The sequence below is a fragment of the Siniperca chuatsi genome, linkage group LG4 (genome assembly GCF_020085105.1).
Source record: "Siniperca chuatsi isolate FFG_IHB_CAS linkage group LG4, ASM2008510v1, whole genome shotgun sequence".
Classification (NCBI taxonomy): Eukaryota; Metazoa; Chordata; class Actinopteri; order Centrarchiformes; family Sinipercidae; genus Siniperca; species Siniperca chuatsi.
Genome location: NC_058045.1, coordinates 29,092,442 through 29,114,412, shown reverse-complemented (window position 1 = coordinate 29,114,412; position 21,971 = coordinate 29,092,442). Strand labels below are relative to the sequence as shown.

The following is a 21,971-nucleotide window of genomic DNA, read 5'->3' as shown; positions in this document are numbered from 1 at the left end:
ATGGGCTGAGAAAACTCTCCCACTTAAGATAAATAAACTATTTAAATCCCCCCATTGGATTAGCTGGAAAACAGGACAAACATATGATGATCTTATAGAATATGAATATTGCTGTAGATTATGTACTGTTTGGGTATCTTAAGATTAGTGCAACCTTAAACATCTACAGCAGTAAAATGCAACATACACATTAATGCAGCAATAATATTAATCCAGAAACATCAGGTATAATAGGAAAACACTGACACGGAGCATTTTACTGAACCATGAGTACTTTTACTTTTGATACTTTAAGTAAATTATGCTGATAATACTTAGATACTTTACTTAAGTAAGGTTTTAAATGCAGGACTTTTACTTGTAGTGGAATATTTTCACAGTGTGGTATTAGTACTTTTACTTTCAGTTCAATTTATTTATATAGCGCCAATTCATAACAGAAGTTATCTCAATGCACTTTTCCTATAGAGCAGGTGTAGACCGTACTCTTTAAAATATTATTTACAGAGACCCAACAAATCCCACCATGAGCAAGCACTTGGCAACAGTGGCAAGGAAAAACTTCCCTTTTTTTTTTTTTTTTTTACTTAAGTAAAGGATCTGAGTACCTCTCCCATCACTGAGTATCTAGCCATTACTTTTAGCTAACTATGTCAACCATTTATCCATGAGCCTACTTTGAGCTTTTATCCATTACTTTCAACTTGTTATATTTGACTTTTAGCATTTGATCCATTTTACCTAACTATTTCAACCATTTTTCTCAGTTTACTCTTCTCTGCTCGCTTGATAACTAGTTTTCACACACTCCCAATCGCAACATGGTTCAGGTGTCTCAACATGTGAACATATATCTATTTTTTAATCAGATCATCATTTCCATTTTGTCAAATTAGTTGAGCTAATTTTTCCTGGTCAGTATTGCAGAGGGTCTATGGAAGATTTTTGTAATAAATATGTGAATTTTTACAAAAACATTTATTTTGCCCATTAAAAGTATCATCATTAGATTACAAAAGACACTCGGTGTGTGCCTCCTGAGCCGACACTTCATCCACAGCGGCCGTGAAGTTACAGCACCCTCAGTCCTCTCCAGACACACCGGGAAATTTCAACATCTACATTTCCATGACAACAGGCTAAAGTTCATATGCTGTGGAAGATCATGTGATACGACTGAAAGCTCCAGAACAGCTTCTAAATGGACCTTGTGGTGGGATTGTTTTGTCAACCTCTTCAGACGTGTTTCTGTGACACAAAATGTCCTCTTAGCTTTAAGTCTATTCTACATTTAAACCTGTTGTGTTTCCATAAGGTCTGTCAATGTATTTTTTTGTTTGCCTGTTTTGTTTTATTTATTTTATTTTATTTTATTTAAGGAACAATAATATTACACAAAAACAACAGTACAGGGAGTACAGGAAAACAACAATTAAAATGTAACAAATGGATGCACGTAAATATGAATACATAAATATATTTTGAACTATAAAATAATATCAAAATGCATTAATGAATTTATTAAATTCTGAACCTAAACCCAAATAATCCGACTATCGTGCTCACAGTATTCCTCAGAGATGTTTAGTGACTGTTCCTTTTTCTACTTTCTTTCTTTTGCTCTTTTCTTCTTTCTTCCTTCAGTCTATCCCTTCATAAACGATCCCCAAACTCAGAAAGGTCAGGTTTTACTTACTAAATAGCTACAGTTGTAGAAAATCAATGGGATGTTGCTGTAAAGGAATTATATTAATTTATTTATGGACGTTATTATTATTATTATTTCATTAATTATCTGTTTTGTTAATGTGAAAGTTAATTTAAAGTTTATTGGAATTAGATTTAAGTCGGATTCAAACCCGGAAACCAGTTTTTATTTCTTTGGACTACAATCCCCATAACTCTGCTCACGCTTCCGTCATACACTGCCAACCAATGGCTGAGTGCGTCGGTGTCACGTGACCAACAGCGCAGAAGATTTGAATTGTTTGTGTGGTTATGTGTTTTCGTGTCGCAGTTTGAATGCGGAGCAGAAAAGAAAATTTGTGAGTTTTCAGAGGAACTTGAGGTTTGTAGTTTGTTTTTGTTTTTGACTTTAATTAAACAGTGACTCTGTGCAATGTGAACCAAACTTCATGTTTAAATTCTCAGTTTTAAATCTCATATCAGCAAACGTTTGATTTAACATTAGCAGGTTAACTAACGGGCTAGCAGGCTAACGTTAAAGTTAGCATGGCGATTAAAGTTCGTGTTTCTCCGCTGTTTGTCAGAGTGTTAGTGTACAACATTATATATATTATAGTTTAATGTCAGAGCTGAATGTGCCGCTGCAGGTCTGATCCGGATCAATCTGTTTCCAACAGAGAAGAACCAACAGCGGGATGGACTGTCGAGCTAACAGCGGTAAGTTAACACTCACTCACCCTGAGTCAGCATTTGTAACTTACACACAGTTAACACCGTGTTGGTGTGTTTTATGAACCGTGTTTGTGTCTCTTAACAGATCTGTTCTTTCTGCCTGATGAGAAGTTTGACTTCGATGTTTCTCTGTCACCTGCCAGGTAGGAAACACATGACGGTTGCTGTTAAACTCGGTTTCGGGTACTGCGGGCCAGAATCACCAATACTCACACTGATACCAATACTTTTTATAAAAATGTACTGTCATGTAACTCATCAGGTGAAATCATTATTAACATATAGGTTCCGCTTTACTGTCAATATACAGTACAGGATTGCACAATGAAATGCAGTTGTAGCCCCCTCCACGCTACACACACACACACAACATTTATAAACAAATATTTTAAATTAAATAGAATAAAACAATAAAATAGAACAAAGTGTGTGTGAAAGTAGCACTAAAGGAAGAAATAATAAAGGAAAACTAAATCACATTTACAATGAAGATATACAGTTATTTATATACATATGTGTTCGTATACAGATGCACAATATGTGCAATATCTGTGTACTTTGCAAGTTATATTGCAAAATATTTAGGTAGCAATTCTTCTGTATGGCTTGCTAGATGGCAGCAGGGTGATCAGTCTTTTAGTATTGTCTTTTAGTATCCTTTGGGCTCTGCGCAGGCACCTCATCTCGCCAGTGTTGCTGATGCTCGGTAGATCGGTACCAATGACATTGTTGGCGGTTTTAATCACCCGCTGCAGAGCCCACTGGTCCTGGGCCTACACAAGAGAGGGGCTCATCTGACGCAGCCTCCCAGGCTAAACCTCTGTCTGGGTCACAGTACCAGACTTCACACAAATTCTCAGCTGCTTTACAATCTGTGGTGTGTTCACAGTATAAAAGTGAAAAAATGAAGTCTACTCTTAAAAGTCAGTGTGCACATTTAGAACAGCTTGGTTTTTGGTACCCCCATCTGTGACCTCAGCACTCTTTGTTTTCTGTGATTTGGTCACATATCTTATGCAAACCTTGAGGGGAAGTCAATTGTTTGTTTATTTATGTTTTACCTGTAATCCAGCAGTTTGTATCTTCAGTGGTAATTCTTATGATCTCATCGATATCTATTGTCTGCCAAGAATGATAAAATGTCTGCCAGGGGCAAAACCAACCTTTTTCAAATCCAATAATTCCACAGACTGAGCTTCTCCACTCTGCTCCTCTTCTTCACTACGCTGCCTATGGCAGGCTGGGGCTGTGAGTGGCACTGTGAAAATATTGGATTTAAAAGTTGGTTTTGGCCCAAGCAAATCTTTTTATTATTAAAATAAGGAAAATACCTTTTTTTTGAAGATAAAAACCTATTTCTGGGAAAAAAACATACACTCGTGATTTTGTCCCCTAAGGTTTGCATAGAATATGCAGTAAGCAACGTAAGGAGTGCTGAGGCCTCAAATGGGTGCACAATGGAAACGGAGGAGCTGCTCACAATTGGAAAAATATTAAAATACATTTCAGATGGTTTTGAGAAAGCTCCAAAAAATTCTTGGGGAAAACAAAAAACCAAGCGTTAAGCATTTTGCTTTCCGGGTTTAATCGGCAGTAGCTTTAAAGTCTGTTGGCCCACAACATTATTTAACATATAATATCAGGTTAATCGTTAATGGTTTCTATTAATTGTGAAAGTAGACATGATTATAGATTAGTAAATAATCACACAGAGATTTAGCCTACATTGCATGCATTCTTTTTGTTATATTACAATTATGATGGAAAGCTTATTGTTCTGAACAGTCAAAATGGTGAAATCTGCTGGTCAACTACTGGTACTACATTAAATGTAAGACTTCATGACAGGTCTCATCTTTTTGTTTGACTTAACAAATATTATATTATTAAAAAAACTGAAATGTGAACATTTACGTGTTAAAACTGTAAAACATTGAGCTCAGTTTTGGAGCTGTCAAGGTCTTCATCCTTCTTGAGTTTGCAGGTCTGAGTCCCTTGAATCATCACTGCTGTGAGCTGTTTGTGTTCGTTTCAGCCATGATGTCTCTCTCTGCTCTGCAGCTCCAAAGGTGACGATGATGAAGATGAGGTGTTCGTGGGTCCGGTCAGCCGTAAAGAGAGGTGTGTCTCTAATAACACGGTGTCTCTGCTCGAGGACGGCAGTGGCGTGCGAGCGAGCTGGAGTCCGCTGACCGGCGATCAGCTAGAGGCTGTGTGTCAGGAAGCCCACAGACTAGCCGACCAGCTGCAGAGTGGCGAACTGAGCCGGCCACACGGCGAGGACGACGAGACCACCAACATGACCACTGACAACACAAACGACAGGGAGGAGTTTGTCCAGGACGCTGAGTCCAAACTGGGTGTGCTCGGTCAGACCGTCAGTGCACTCAGCCCCATCAAACGCCAGACCTTCTGCGTGCAGGACAGTCCCATGATGCAGCTGCCGCCTGCTGTCCAGCACAGCCTGCTGAGAGGAAGCTGCTCCAGTGCAGCTTCATCCACCCGACATGTCTCCGCCAACGCAGCTTCATCCACCTCCAGACTCAGCACCTCCAGCCCTGTGGTCGGGGTCAAACCTCAGCCCAGGACGGGGCTGCGAGGGAAAGCCACGCTGGGCGTCGGCATTGTGCTGCCGAGCAAACCGGCTGCCCCAAAAACTTCCTGTTTAGCCACCAAGAGCAGAGTGGAGAAAACCAGACTGCAACCACCGAGCAAAGTAGGAGAGAAGTTTGTTTTTTACTTTAGAATTCACAGGTGAAGCATTCAGTCTATAACACCAAAAGTTTGGGAAACAGGCTTATTCAGTTTCTTGTGGACAGTTATATAAGAAGATGAATACCGCTCATGTCTGTACGGTAAAAACTGCATCCAGCAGCTCTTAGCTTAGCACAAAGACTGGAAATGGGGAAACAGCCTGTGTCAAAGGTAACAAAAATCCGGTTCCCAGCATCTCTAAAGCTAATTAACACGTTATATCTCGTATGTTTAATTGTTACAAAATCTGAAGTGTAAAAATGACAATTTGTTGTTTTACAGGAGATTATGTATGTACCATTTCATGGCTGGAGGAGTTGCCAGGCAACCAGTGGAAAATCCAGTAACTTGTTGCTCCTGGCCAAGAAATAGGAACTATTTTTTTGTTTTTTTACATTTAGGTTTTTGTACAGGTACCCAATATGATCGGTAGGGTTGAAGGTTTTCCAGTGATTTTGAAATGATCAATATATCACTCTTTTCCCAGATTTACTTATTAATGAAGTTGGATATTAAACACATAAATAATTATCCATAAAATAGTGTTTATTTAATTTTTCTGATGCTATTCTTTAGTTTATGTGGTAGTAGAACAACAGCTCCTTTTTATAAGTTCACTGGTGGAAAAATACACTGCCACTACTACACAGACTTGAGAATTTCAGTACCACAGTTGTGCGGTAGAATTAATGAGGCTTGGACAGAAGTCGTCTTTGTTTCAGTTCATGCTGTTACCAGCTAACAGGCACACGCATGTTAAAAATTCCAGGATCCCACAGGGAAATTTTATTTATGTTTTTGTGAGGATACAGGTTTGTGTTACAGAACTTTGTCTTTTTCTTCTCCCACTGATCATCTATGACCCCTCAGTTATCTGGCGACCCATTACAGGGATCCCGACCCCCAGTTTGGATACTACTGTGTTAATAGATGAATGAAGATGTGTTGATGTCATCTGTTGGCTCTTTTTTTTTTTTTTTTTTTCCTGTTTCAGGCAGTGGGGGGGTGGAAACGTAGCCCATCCCCTCATCCCGCCTGCAGGGCAGAGTCATATGAGGATCTGCTCTCTGATTCGGCGAGCGTGGCTTCTGACATCAGCGACTCCTCCCTCAACTCCAGCCTGCTGGGAAAACGCATGCTAGCTCCGCCCACCAAGGTAACTCACCTGTTCAAAACTGATTCTGGTTTTTATCATGGAAATCCGGTCAAGCAGTTGAGGAGAGTCAGTCACACCAGCCAAACACATTTAATGTAATGGTGATATTGATTTATGTATATTATTATAAACATCCTGACACCGTGTGGAAATAACTGATCATTTTTTGTCCGTCAGAGTGTTGTGAGAAACCTGTCAGGTGTGAAAGCTCCGCCCATTCAGAGCAGGAGGGTGACAGACAGGAAGAACACGTCATCATCCTCGTCCTCAGTGTCCAGCTTCAACTCCAGCCTCTCTCTGTCCCCTGCTAAAGGTACTCTAACTGCTAACAGCTAACTAATACCCAAACATCTACCATTTGTCTGTGTCTCCCCCCCACTAAAGGTATGCTAGTAACTGCTAATGGCTACCAGCTTCCAAAAGCTGGTCTTCCAAAACACAATAGGCCTACATCAGTCACACGTTAACTAACAATTATCCATCCGATGTGATGTGAACTATTACAACATGTTAGTAAAAACATTTAGAAAAATGTCCTTTACAGTTCCAGTTTGCAAACCTGTACCCGCACCGGCAAATCTCCTAACCAACTGACCAAACACAAACCGGTCTGGGTCCGGTCATAAACAAATTCTGGAGCGGTTAGTTTGTGGTGGGAACGTGATTTGACCTCAGTCTGACCCAACTCCAAGGCATACTCTGCACGTTTGAGCAACATGGCTCCCATAGCCCGGTGCGCTTTGCAAAATCAACAGGTGCTAGCAGCTAGCCGGAGAATGAATTGAGGTCTCGACTTGCTATGAAGTACGTTGTCGTCTTGATATTTGGGCAGGTGACTACATCTACCAGCTTCTACAAACAACACATAAAAACACTGTTCACTGTCAGTCACATTTTATGTGCTGCTTGTCACCTTTCAACATTTCAACACAAAAGTACACTTTGCAGTATAGATAAACAGTATAATGAGCTGGAATTTTGAGACTCACCCAAAATTAGATTGTCAGGGGGTCCTAGGTGTTAATTAAGGGGTCCCAGATCCCCTGTATTTTGTACAATGCTAACAGCTAATAGTTACCTGCTGACTGAGCAGCTGCTTCTAACTAAACATTCACCAGCTAACTGCTAAATGCTAACTTAACAACAACCAGCTAACTGGCTAACAGCTAACTAACCAGCTGACTACAAACTAACCAGCTAACTACCCTGCTTCCCTCTGCTCTCATCATTCAATCAGAACAGTACAGTGCAGCAGTACAGGTGTTGTGTCTCCTCATAGGGAAACTGAACTCTTCTCTGAACCGGAGTCTGAGTGGCTCCACTGGCCCCGCCCCCAGCAACATCAGCAGACAGGCCAATCACAGCAGGCCGCGCCGCTGCACCGTTTACGCCACCGCAGAGCCAGTGTCCTCTGCCGCCGGCCGCCGCTCACTGTCCGCCCAGGCCAGGAAGCTGTCTGAGGTGGAACGCGCCAAAGCCACAAGATCCACACCGCTGAAGAGGGCTGAGGCCACGCCCCTCCAGGCAACACCTGCCAAGAGAGTTTTGGAGAGGGCAGCCTCCATCCCCACCACAGCCTTAGTGCGGCCGCAGAGCGGATTGAAGAACAAATCCAAACCTGAGGCTCTGGTCCCACCGACGTCCAGTGGAGGAGTCAGAGGAGTCCCCCACGGAGATGGTAAGGGGCACTGATGATGTAAGAGCTGTCAGTTTTAATGTCTGTTTTTCAGTCATCGGATCAATTTTACATCAGTTTGTTTCATCGTGGAGTTTATTCAGAAAACTGTTATTCTGTTTGTGTTCAGAAAACATCAGACCAAACCCCAGAGACCCCAGAAGTGTTAATTTTGCTCCTGAAGACTGAACTCAGCCACAGCAGCCAATCTTCAGCTGCACCACATGGTGGCGCTGTGACAAACACAACTCTGTGGGGAATATTTACAGGCCTTGTTGCATATTATTGTCAGGGGTGATTGTGCATTTTTTCAATTTAGAGAGATAATTACTAAGAATAGATCTGCTACGTTAGACTTTATGCTGGACACCAGCAGATATATGTATACATTTCCATACCCTCCTCCTGTATGTGGTGCCTCTAAACAGGAAAGCCTTAAAATACATACTGCATAAGACCAAATGCACAATTTTCAGCTGTGCCACTTTTCTTCCATATTACCTTTACAGAACCTCAGTGTGGTTCTTTGGTAAATAAGGACAAACTTAATTTGAGACTTTCAGTGCCTAAAGGAATGCAGATTCTGGTCTTCACCTTCAGGACTGAACTGATGAATTTTAATCTTTTTGTTCAAACTAAATTAAGTCTTCGGTTTCTGTATTTGATTTTCTGATACACCTGTCTGTCTCTCTCTCACTCACTCTGTCTCTTTCTTTGTGTTTCGTCTCCAGACGTCTCAAAGATGTTGAAGCCAAAGAGGCTGATGTCAACGAGCAGTGTGGACAGGTAGATGATCTCACATTCCACCACTACACTACACCACCGTCACTGTAAACATGTAGTCAGCTGTATTTTGTTTTAGTCAGCTGTACATTTACATTCTTCATGTGTATGAAAATACCTCAGACTTACTGACACTGCTGAAATTGTTCCACGCTTCAAGCTCTACAGTGTGAAATTCTCATTTTTACTATTGGGTAATTTGTTTTGAATGAAACATGCCCACAAACAGAGCAGAACAGGTTGTCTTATGTAGCAATTTGGGGGGCGTAGAGTTTGTAAGCAATCAAATCTCACAAGTGTGCGCATACTCCTGAACAGGTGGCATTGATCTTGCTGAAATGAGCAATGAGTTAAGAGAGTTTGGTGACTTGTTACTAAAAAGTAAGAAAGTTTTAGGATAAGGATACAAAAATGTTCTTACTTGAGGACTAGTGTGTTTGGTGAGAAACACTAAATGTAAAAATAACTTTGTTTTAGGGCTGGGGGATATACCGAATATATCCGATATAGGGCCGCACGATATTTTCACTGAAAAAACTATTAAAATCACGACAACGTGACATTTGTTGGTGTCTGTACCAAACAAACATGTTTTCTTACATCTGGAGAACAAGATTTGAAGGCCAGGGCATCTCTGCAGCACTTCAGTACTTCATTATAATGCTGTTTTGTCACACATTTTACCTTTATTAAAAAATTGTTGCTTTCAACAGCATAATGCAGTAAATTTAACACTGCAAAACGGGAGCAGATCAGAAAACAAGGAGGCTAAACATACAGACAGAGGGAATTAGGAATAAAGACCTGGTATCCTCGGGCCCCTGCAAGTGAGATGTATGTTGTTTTGGAGAAAATGGGAAAATATCAAGATGTATAGCCTAAAAAAATTGGGATATTTTTCATAAGCCATATTGCCCAGCCCTCCTTTGTTTACAAGAGAACTCCACAGAGAGCTTTAATTCTAGTAAAACAAAAGAACTGATTATCTGCTCTGAACACTTGATCACTCAGCCCGTCATAATCAATGACAGCCAGGTGTAACTGGAGATAACTTTAAGTCCTGAGGGATATTGCTAGATAATAAACATGTCATCCAGGTAAAAGAGGTGTCATGTCGCTCTGTGCTGCGTTTTAAGTCTAAAGTTAAATTCTGACAGATCAGTGATGTCATCAGTAAACTCCTTCCTCTCCTGTAGTCTTCCTCAGAAGCCCTCTGCTGGTCCTTTAACGCCCTCTGCTGGCGGCTGCAGGTCGCTGCAGGTGAAGGCACGCCGTCCCTCCGCCCTCCCCACTCCAGTGAGGCGCAGGATGTCTGCCATCCCTGTAGCCACGCCCACCAACCAGACCCGGCTCACCAGGCCGCCTCCCTCTAACTGTGACCCCGCCCCCGGCTCCACCTCGGCCAGGAGAGAGAGAAGCTGCAGGTGAAATGCTTTAAACTTCTGTCGACCAATAGGAACGCTGGTCTGGGCGGTCCTACTGCGACAGTTCACCTGCCGGTTACTATGACAACACATGCAGAGGTCTCACTTTGTTGTTTATCACTGTGTTGTTTCTGTGTAGCCCCGCCCCCTCAGGCACACAGGAGGCAGAGCCTGCTGATGCTCCCGACATCCAGCCCTTCTGTCTGGAGGAGGAGGAGCCCCATGCTGCCCCGCCCTCTAGCCCTCCACAGCCTGACCAATCAGAGAGCACATGTCCTGGAGCACTGAGTCAGGGCGAATCAGAGCCCAGCAGAAACCTGATCGAACTGGAAACTACAGAGGAAAGCAACAGCAAGACACAGGAGGTCAGAGGTCACACACATAAACACACACACAAGTTGTACATTTGCGTGACGTCAGTGTTTATCATCTGCCTGTGGATTAGGGTTTGATCGATAAACGGTCGAGTAAAATCTTGTCATTGAAAATGCAATAAAAGCTTTGCGAGTAAAAAGCTAATAAGAGTAGTTTATCACTGTGACTAGTAATTAAAATATTTTTTTTATAGTCATGATCTGCTTAATAAGGTAACTTAAGCATAGTGTTAACCGTTCCTGCCGCAGCTTTCAGACCGTGGTTGGGAAGCACAGGGAAGACTTTGTTTTCCTCCAGGGCTAAAGTTGATGCTGACCACCTTCGCTTTTACCCAGGGGCTGGGAAGCAAGACACGGGAACGTCTTGGGTATTGAGGAGCTGCAGCGTTTATTCATGGGCAAACTGTAACCTACACTGTACATTTATTGTCACTAGACAACTTCACTGCTACCCTTTCCCTCTGCTCCGATCGTCAATACACTTACTGCGCACTGCCCTGTTCCCTAAAGGAGCCACGCTAATGGGCTCAAATTAAAATCTTTGATGAACCTCCAACTAGAGTCCTGCGTCTCACCCCGCAGGTTTGCGTCTTGTTGCAGTTTGTGGTCTCGTCAGAAATTTTAGTCTCAAAGCAGTTTTTGGTCTTGTCAGTTTGTGGTTTCGTCGCAGCTTTCGATCCTGGTGATGTGTAAAATCTTTGACTGCTGAACATGACAGTGTCACTTTTGTCTCTTCACTGATTGTAAATAAACTTTATGAAACAAATAAGGTTTTTCCAGGCAGGTGGGCCCAGGCAGGTCCGCTTTAGCCGCGCTGTGCCAAGCCGTGATTACATGCGTTTCCATGACAGCCTCACAGCAGGGGATGGGGGATTTTCTGCAAATTCAATGAATAAATATGACCACATCACACCTGTTTAAGCCTCTTTACATTGGCTCCCTGTTTGTTTTAGGATTTATTTTTAAGATCTTATTGATTACTTTTAAGGCTCTTCATGGCTCCAGACTATATTTTAGACCTTGTAATCCCTTATGAACCTTCACGTACTTTGAGATCTTCGGGCAGGGGTCTGTTCCTGAGTCCAGGATGAAAACTAAGGGGGACAGAGCTTTTGACATCAGGGCCCCGAGGCTCTGGAACAACTTGCCCGAAGAAATTAGGTTGTCTGAGTCAGTGTCTTCGTTTAAGTCTCTTCTCAAAACACATTTTTATCTGAAAGCAGATCCTGATTTTACCTGAACTGGCTGTTTATTTTATTGGTTTTTATGTATTTTATCATTCACTGTGGTATTTTATTTTTCTCTGTGAAGCACTTTGTACTTTGTTTTGATAAGTGCTCTATAAATAAAGTTTTATAATAATAATAATAATAATAATAATAATAATAATAATAAAAAATAGTTTATATAAAATGACCCCATGGAAAGGCCTATTCCTTATTACATTTTGAATTAGATGCTCGACAAATAAAAGGTATTTACTCATATTTGATTATTTTTCTCGTTTTATTTTATAACCTTTTCTGCAGATTTTCAATTAAGCATGTAACAAAATCTAAAATACTATATATATCACTCGACTGTACTTTTTGTGGCCCTCGTCCAGAGACATTCGCCGTACTGTTTGACATGATTCTTGCGTAGGTGGTAAGAGTTAGTGGTGTTTAAGTCTGTTGTGGTGGACTGTTCTGCGGCATAATTTGCAGTAAGTGCGGTTTCTGGTCCGTGTCAGACTTTTCATATCCAAACCACGTCCATGCGACAGAAGTAGCCCCTCTTCTAGGTACAAGCTGGTCGGAGTCCTTCCCCTGTTCGGAATTAGCCCGTTTTGTGTCAGGTTCACTCTCCTCTATGGTTGTTTGTGTTGCCTTCATGCAAAATTCCTGCCTGCAGCCATGCGGAAGAACGCAAAGCGACGTCCAAATGACGAAAAATATTGCCGTATGGAGTGTGATTTGCGAATAAGAATAAAATGTAATAAGATATCGTTTCATTTTATGCTCTATCGCGCACGATATATATCGTCATAACACACAGCCCTAGTCTCCTCCCCTTAGCTGTATCTTCTGTGGCTAAACTTGTGTGTTGTGAGAAAAGCGCTATAAGTCTGTCTGTGTTCAGCTCTCAGGACTTTTGAAGCTTCTACCTGAATCTCTGGAGTTTAGTTTCACTCCTGTGTTCCTGTTTGTACTTTCAGATATCTGCCTTATTTTACTGTTTACTGATTGCTTTCAGCCGTATTGGAGCTGTCAAGTTACTGCTTAACATTTCCTGCTATTTGCGCCTTCACAATAAAAGCTTTCCACTGGCAGGATGGCCCCAACCCCATTATGAAAAACCCTAAAAGATTTTCATCAAATTCAGAGCTGATTCTGCAGTCACAGACTGAAACTACAGGTTCATGATCTGTTCAGTCTGATCAGCTGCTTCCTCACAGATCTTCATCACTCTGACGCGTTCTCTGTTCTCTCTTCAGGTTCTCCTGTTGGATCTTCCAGCCCCGACTCTGCAGCCTCAAGAGAAACTGCTCATCGACTTGACCAACACCCCCGACCTGATCCGGACCAGTAACAAGACCTGCACCACAACTCAGGTAACTGACACCTCACCTGCTTATATCCACAAACACAGACGATATGTTGTTAAAATATTACAGCATTCATATGTGAAGTTGCATTACACGTCCAAAAGTATGTGGACGGCCCTGCCCATGACCTTCAGTGTACTTTTTGTCTGGGTCTGTTTTTATACAATAACTAATATTTTAAACAGTAGTGTTCTTCCAACCTGTATTAAACAGAATCCCTTAACTTTATACCTCAAAGGTTTCATTTTTAAATTAATGTAAAAATTCATTCAATGTTATTTGGTACATTTTATGGTGTATTTGCCCTATATTCTCGATTAAATGATTGATTAATTAATGGATGGATGCTGGTGTTGCTCTAGATTTGGTGTGTAGGAGACGAGCAGAGATGACATCAGTCTAATGTTCTAGCTGCAGCAAATGAATGTTAATTGATAATTAATGGATTTGTCAAATATTTCAAATTGATGTGTAAATTAAGTCATGCATAGTTTGTTAATAAGGGCTTTTTACATTTAGAGGTGTTTTTAAAGAGTTTAGTTTTTTGTTTTGTTTTTGTTTTTTTTTCAAATGAATTGCTAAATTAAGGGATCTTTGGCTAACACACCAAACTGCTTATGTCTTTGGGGTTAAATAAAGGACACATTCTTGTTTCAAAGTGCAGCTCTGTGGCAACAGTTTGTGTTTGGCCCTTTCCTGTTTCAACATGACAACGCCCTGTGCACAAAGCCAAGTTCATAAAGAATTGATTTTCCCAGTTTGGTGTGGAAGAACTTGACTGACCTGCACAGAGCTCTGACCTCAACTCCATCCAGTAACTTTGGGATGAACTGAAACGCTGACTGCGAGCCAGACCTTATCGCCCAACATTAGTGTTTGGCCTCACTAATGCTCTTGTGTCTGAATGGGAGCAAATCCCTGCAGCCAGGTTCCAAAAGCTGGTGTAGAGCCTGAAACCTGAATAGTGGAGGCTGTTAAAGCAGCAGGTGTTGGAATGAGATGTTCAACTATCACACATGGAGGGAATATTTGACAGTGCACATACTTTTGGGCATATAGTGAACATCGTGTGTAGTCTTCAGCTATCGTATAAATATTCCCTCCACCTTTTCATCATGTTGGTTTTATTGTTTTACATCAGAGTCACAGATGATCCTGTCTAGATGGTAACCCTGGATTTGCGCAAACTCGCAAGATTTAGCTTTAGGCAACAAAACTACTTGTTTAGGTTCAGGAGCGCACAACATGAAGAAACGTGTACAAATCTCGCTAGAGTTTCGCAAATCAAGGGTTACCATCTAGACACGACCAAACTAGATTTATGAGTCTACAGAACAGGGAAAAAAAATTACTTAAAGTGAAAAAATTATTTAATATGAAAGCGAAAATGGACTTCTACAAATTTGAATTGAGTAGTGGTGGTGTTTTCAACAGTTTTTTTTTTATTTGTTTCATCAGCTGATCGACCTGAGCTCCCCGCTCATCAAGTGGAGTCCAGAAGACAAGAGGGAGAACAACGCTCCACTCATCAACCTGTCCTTCTGATCCGGATCCTCCTGAAGACCTGGATCTGATGGTCTCTGCAGTAAACTGGACTCGGCAGGTTTCTGTCTTCAGAAACTCCAAATAATCCAGTTAAATTAACTACAGTTTTGGTGTTTTTTTTCAGTGAGTATTATGTTTTAAATGATGAAAATATTCGCAAGTTGCACCTGATTGTACTTTTATTTGTCTCCGTCTTGCTGCTCTTATTGATGTCTAAATAAATGTTGTTAATGTCACTACTGGAAAGGTTCATGCTCCGTGTGTTTGTGCTGCTGATCTCAGTCCATCAACATGGAAGCCTGATTGTTCCTGAATATTTCTGAGCCTCACTCATGACCAAACTAAAAAGAAGAATTTTAATTTGACAGTTACAAATAAAAACTATGTAAAATGTAACAGTTCAGTCAGCAGTTGTTTTTGTTTTTTAAATTTTTTATTTTATTTATTTATTTACTAAGTTGATCAGCAGTCTGACACCATCTTAGCATTTAGATGCTTTTGGAAATGGAGCCCAGGAGCTGCTGGTATGTATAAAGCCAGTCAAAGTAAAACTTTGGTCTTAAATGTGTCAAAAGATGAAAAACAAGGGTCTTGCATCTTCTGTATTGGTCGGCGCAGTATTTATCGCTTCAGAACGCCTGGTGGCGCTGTACTAGTAGCGAAAATGCAGAGGTCGGTTGATCGGTCGGTCCGCCACTTTGGTCCGGACTAAAATGTCTCAACGACTATTGGATGGATTGTCATGAAATTTAGTACAGACAATCATGGTTCCCAGAGGGTGAATCCTGCCGATTTTGGTGATCCCCTGACTGTAACGCCACCATGAGGTTCACATATAAGGTTTTGAGTGAATGTCTGAACAACTATTGGATGGACTGTCATGAAATTTGGTAAAGACATTCATGTTATTCTCATGATCAGGTCAAAATTAAATTCTGTCCAATACTTTGGTTTATGACCCAAATACCTGCAAAACTAATGACATTCCCATCAGCCTCAGCTGTACTTTGTGCTTAGTGCTAGTTTGGCAAGTGCTAACACGCTAAACATAGATGGTGAACAATTAATATAAACAGTAATTAGACATTATACCTGCTTAACATCAGCATATTAGCATGTTGACGCCTCAAAGTCGCTAGCACGGCTGTAGACTTTTAGTCGTGTTCGGTCTAAGGAGCACATTTCACAGAAATACAGATCTCAGCTTCTTGCGTGTTCCTGTACTAAAGAAGCGGACATTCATCAATGAGAGTTTGCCTTATTAAATTATACTGCAATCTGTGTGGAAAAGGGAGGGAAAATGCTAAATTTGGATGAGATGGTGGATGGAGAGAGTGTAAACGCTACAGAGAGAACTTCATCACAGTGAGGTGGACTTTATTTGAGCTGTGGCTCTGCACTAAAACTTGAAATGGATGATAAAATAATCGCCACTCCCTTACTCATAGGTGCACATTATGTGGGTGTTTGGGAGCTCAGACACCTACAGAGAATTGTGAGCATCGACAGGGGAATCCTATTGTGAGGTGACCATTATGGGAGAGTAGTAACGTCCAGTGAAGAGAAATAGAGGACTGGACACAGTGTCTAAGCAGTGAGTTTTAAAGACAACTGCCATAGAGTCGGTTAGTTAACTGTAAGCTACAACTTGAGCCCCATTTTTTATTTAGCCATTAATAGTTGGTTACGTGTTTGCAAATTTGCACCATTAACAGTATGCAAAATGAGCTATTAGCAGTTTGCATTTGTAATGTACCCATGGGTGTACAGACAACTATCACTGGATTACTTTGATACTGAAGGAAACTTAAAAACATCATGATTCTCAGGCAAGTTCTGGAGTTATAAGGAGCATCTTTCTTGGATGGGCATAGATAATAACCAGAAGGATGTTAAAACAAACACAGAATGACTCAATAACTAAGATAAATGAAAAGTGAGTTAAAGGATAGGTACACATTTTTAAAGTATTTCTTAAAACAATACAAACATGTCCAAATGTACATTGAAAGAGTGTATTACTCTGGTGTATTAAACTGGGCTGGAACGATGCTGATGAACCATTCTCAGATTCTTCTTCCTCTTTTCTGCCCAAATAAAAAGGGCTGTCATGTTTTGTCATGCATGCAAGAATTCCTTGTAATTGCATTTCCAATGAAAAACAAATCTCAAACTGGTTAAAGCAGAAACGTTATAAGAAGCAGGGTGTGTTCTTTTTCTGAAATACTTCAGAATCATACTGCAGTTGTGCCAGAGAGGTGTGGCAGTCCTGTTCTTGTTTATTCCTGGAGTTGGTTGGATGTGTTTTGTAAATTTGCTACTCAAGCGCAACACACTGTAAATCTGTATTTGAGGGGGTGTCCAAACTTTTCATGCCAAGGGCCACATGGAGAAAAAACATATATTCCTGGGTGATGAACCTTTTAATTGATCTTAATGAGCGAGTTTTAGACACTTTGTGCTGTACAATGTTTCTCTTGTTCAGTGTCATAAGAGAAAATGTTTTCTCACATATGTATATATGTATGCATGTATGCATGCAGAGCCAAATAAACTGAGCACGTCCCTTGCATACTGTGTTTGTGTGCCTGCAGTACTTGCCCGTAACTGTGTAAAAAGTAACTTAAAAAAAAAAGGATGCAAGCTGATTCACTACACCCAAAGCAGAAGTTATTATGAAACCTTGACCTTTGTTCTTTTCTCTGGTATTTGCACAATTTTTGTAAATGATTGCTCATAATGTGAAGAGATGTCTGCTTATAAATATGTGCTTTAGTTCTTCAGTCAGTTTATTTTTCCATATCGCATCCAGAAAGAAGACAGACGCTATAACTAATTGTAAAGATGATCGATAGAGAAGTTGCACTAGAAGCTTTGTGCACACTCTGCAATGCCAATGTAACTTCTGTTCAAACACAAGCTGTTTTTCCCAGAGCTGCCCGTTGTGGAGGAGCACCACAGCAGCAGCTGCTCATCAAGAATTTCATCACTACAATCTTGGATGCAGATGAAACCTGGTAACTATTGGAGATGAGATTTTTTGTTACTATCTATGCTGAGAAGATATTTCTGAAAATGTTACACACTACAGATTTAAACAGATTTTAATCTACAGCAGCCATGAGAGAGTTTGTAAATGCATTTTCCTGTTTGCAGAATGAGTTGTGAACAAACAGTTTTGATATAATTCAGATGTGACTGACTGCAAGAAGAGACCACTAATGTGCTTTGAAATTGCATCTCCTCCTCTTACATTACAGCCAGGTGTCAAGATCCAACTTTGTCCACCTCCGAAGCGTCTTGCAAGGTGATGATCAGGCAGCAGGCTGTGCCCGAGGGAACCATGTGGACATTAGTACAGTAACAGGAAGGAATCACATCATCGACGAGAATGAATTCTTTGACCCAAGATTCGACTATGATTTCACCAAGTTGAAAGACATCGAGACTTATTACAGAGGTGGAGAGGTGTATGAACGCCCATGTGGTTGGCAGCGTTTTGCCCTCAAGGTAAATATGCTTTTGTTTTACTTGACTTTAAATCCCAATATGTCCTTCCAACTCATTTGTGAAATGCAACTGCAAATTTTGTTAAATGTAAGCAAGTGAGCTGGTGGGACATTTGGGGGTTTGTGGAGTGTAACTGTGCTGTACACAAAATCAGGGATTTTACTTTTGAACTTCATTGACCCCAGAAAGCAAAGTTATGGGGCATACAGTCCTTGAAACAAGCTGACAGATAAACATGAACCATATCACTGTCTTATTAATTTGGTATGGTCAACATATTAGGAAACAATCAGTCTTGTGGCACTTTTGCTGATGCTAAAAAGCTCAGTAGGCTGGAATTTCTCTCGTGATTTTTGGCACAATGAATGAATCAATATTGAAAAATATTGATAATGCAACTTAAATATTACTGCATGTTTTTAAAGTAGCATGAATTGATGTCTTTAGAAAAAGCTGTAAAAAAACATTGTCATATTATCACTATAAATAGTTGTTATGGTGAATGCAGCCCATTCACACATCCAGCAGACATGGAGCAACATTAGTGTCACATTACACATAGTCATTTGAGTTCATTTGAAATTTCAGTTAGTGCAGTTTCAAAGTTATGCATGATATCTTTTGCTCAAACCCATTTTTCCAGCTGTTACCCTTGTTGAAGATATCAAGGGTCAGTTTTACTTTGATATTTTTCCATTGCAAATCTTGTGGACTTTACACCCACATATGGTCGACTGCACACCTTCATGACAATTAATGTCACTGCTTCATCTTTACAATCACAAACAAGCAGAGACCAACAAAAACTTCTGATGTCACATATAAATATTTTGTCACAGATCCTGGATAAATATGATGGAAATACCTGGCTGGGAACTTCATACCGTAGCACACAGTCAGTGCCTGGGGAGTGGCCTGTGTCATACCATGGGACATCTAAGATGGGTGCTGACGGCATCATCGAAGGATACTACAAGGTTCGATTATATATCATTTATTATCAGTGGTAAATTTTTGTAACTGCATTACTGAGTTACACATACAGTTTTAACATAATTAAGGTATGGCACATCTATGTAGTTTGGTATTTCCCAGACCTTGAAATTTGTCTTACGTCAGAGAAGATGAGAAAGAAAAAGATCATGATGTGGTTTCTATTTTCTGTACAACCATAAAGAAATACTATATTTAACTGTTTGTATTTCATTAATTACTGCATATCTACAAACTATAATCAAAGAGTTAAAGACAATATACTACGACCGTTAATAAATTCTAATTCTAATTATTTGTTTTTAACAGCCAGGCTCAGGTCAGTATTATGGCAGGGGGATTTATTCTACTCCATACATCTCTGAGGCGATCCAATACGCCAAAACATTCACCTCCAACAAGACGGGCAAGAAGTACCGAGTGATTCTGCAGAATCGTATCAACCCCACGTACAGGCAGAAACACAACAACGACAAGTACTGGCTGGTTCCCATCCCAAAAGGAACATCAGCAACAGAAGAGCAGAAGATAGTTGAAAGTGCCATCCGTCCTTATGGCCTTCTGTTGAAAGAGGTCTAACAGGGTGAAAAAGTTCACAAGAAAACCCACAAATTTGATCACATATTTGTTTCCTGAGCTTTATTTTGAAAAGCCAGTGGGTGTGTTGTCTGAAGCATCAACTTTGTCTTTAGTAGTCAATGCAAAATACTCTCTGATGATGTCAAATGTAATGATGTCTCATTTGCATATATAGATGAGTGTGGAAAATTTATATCACAGCTATATGTAGTGTGAACTTTCTGCACTGAAATTCTTCTTTCTTTGTTCCATTTCCCAGTAAGCATTTAATAAACACAATCTGAAACAAATTTGTTATCAGTGTCTCTCCATACCAGAGAATACAGTGGGTAAATGTTTCATTATATTATGCTTGTTTATTTTTCTATTTAGCATGCAACCACAAGGGGGCACAAGCCAGTGTCTTCTTGTGCCAGTCCCAAGTCTGGATAAATGCAGTAGTAGGAGTTATCCTGAAAGAGAAGTTTGTGAGGAATGTTCTGGAGGTGAAAAGAGTATCAGACAGGTTGATGAGTCTGAAGCTGGAAATTGAAGGGGTGATGTTCAATATTGTGAGTGGTTATGCCCCACAGGTAGGATGTAAGTTAGAAGAGAAGGAGAAATTCTGGAGTGAGTTAGATGAAGTGATGCAGAGCATCCCCAGAGGTGAGAGAGTGGCGATTGGTGCAGATTTCAATGGGCATGTAGGTGAAGGGAATAGAGGTGATGAGAATGTGATGGGCAGGTTTGGTCTTCAGGACAGGAACGCAGGACAGATGGTGGTAGACTTTGCAAAAAGGATGGAAATGGCTGTAGTGAATACTTTCTTCCAGAAAAGGCAGGAACATAGGGTGACATATAAGAGCGGAGGTAGAAGCACTCAGGTGGACTACATCTTGTGTAGACGTTGTAATCTGAAAGAGACCAGTGACTGTAAAGTAGTGGTAGGGGAGAGTGTAGCCAGACAACACAGGATGGTAGTGTGTAAAATGACTCTGGTGATGAGGAAGATGAAGAGGACAAAGGCAGAGCAGAGGACGAAGTGGTGGAAGTTGAAAAAGGAAGAATGTTGTGTAGTTTTCAGGGAGGAGCTGAGACAGACTCTGGGTGGTCAGGAAGTGCTCCCAGATGACTGGACCACTACAGCTACTGTGATCAGGGAGACAGGTAGGAGGGTACTCGGTGTGTCATCTGGAAAGAGGAAAGCGGACAAGGAGACTTGGTGGTGGAACGAGGAAGTTCAAGAGTGTATACAGAGAAAGAGGTTAGCTAAGAAGAAGTGGGACACAGAGGACTGAAGAGAGTAGACAGGAGTACAGGGAGATGCAGCGTAAGGTGAAGGTAGAGGTGGCAAAGGCCAAACAAAGAGCATATGAGGACTTGTATGCTAGGTTGGACACTAAAGAGGGGGAGAGGTGGATTTGTACAGGTTGGCCAGACAAAGAGATAGAGATGGGAAGGATGTGCAACAGGTTAGGGTGATTAAAGATAAGGATGTAAATGTATTGACAGGTGCCAGGAGTGTGATGGGAAGATGGAAGGAGTACTTTGAAGAGTTGATGAATGAGGAAAATGAAAGGAAACAAAGAGTAGAAGAGGTGACTGGTGTGGAGCAGGAAGTAGCAAAGATTAGCAAGAGTGAAGTGAGGAGGACATTGAAGGATGAAGAGTGGAAAGGCAGTTGGTCCTGATGACATACCTGTGGAGGTATGGAAGTGTCTAGGAGAGGTGGCAGTAGAGTTTCTGACTAGTTTGTTTAACAAGATCTTGGAGAGTGAGAGGATGCCCGAGGAATGGAGGAGAAGTGTACTGGTGCCAATTTTTAAGAACAAGGGAGATGTGCAGAGCTGTGGCAACTACAGAGGAATAAAGCTGATGAGCCATGCAATGAAGTTGTGGGAAAGAGTAGTGGAAGCTAGGCTAAGGGCAGAGGTGAGCATTTGTGAGCAGCAATATGGTTTCATGCCTGGAAAGAGTACAACAGATGCAGTATTTGCCTTGAGGATGCTGATGGAGAAGTACAGAGAAGGTCATAGAGAGTTGCATTGTGTCTTCGTAGATTTAGAGAAAGCGTATGACAGGGTGCCGAGAGAGGAGCTGTGGTATTGTATGAGGAAGTCTGGAGTGGCAGAGAAGTATGTTAGAGTGGTGCAGGACATGTATGAGAGCTGTAAGTCCGTGGTGAGGTGTGCTG

General features: G+C 41.0%; 1 protein-coding gene across 2 annotated transcripts; it reads left to right on the top strand.

Annotated features, from left to right (window-relative positions):
* Positions 1-1,932: 1,932 nt before the first annotated feature.
* Positions 1,933-20,088, top strand: gtse1 (G-2 and S-phase expressed 1). Of its 2 annotated transcripts, none has more exons than XM_044192844.1 (15): positions 1,933-2,068; positions 2,334-2,403; positions 2,504-2,561; positions 4,480-5,134; positions 6,167-6,328; positions 6,506-6,641; positions 7,608-8,006; positions 8,735-8,789; positions 9,983-10,210; positions 10,350-10,575; positions 13,061-13,177; positions 14,630-17,733; positions 17,977-18,226; positions 19,066-19,203; positions 19,529-20,088. In XM_044192844.1, the coding sequence occupies exons 2-12, from the start codon at positions 2,382-2,384 to the stop codon at positions 14,714-14,716; spliced, it is 2,145 nt and encodes a 714-aa protein (XP_044048779.1). In that variant the 5' UTR covers positions 1,933-2,068; positions 2,334-2,381; the 3' UTR covers positions 14,717-17,733; positions 17,977-18,226; positions 19,066-19,203; positions 19,529-20,088. The 2 variants fall into 2 exon arrangements, with proteins under 2 accessions (XP_044048779.1, XP_044048780.1); XM_044192845.1 differs by having other exon boundaries at positions 1,961-2,068; positions 2,364-2,403.
* The last annotated feature ends 1,883 nt before the right edge of the window (positions 20,089-21,971 follow it).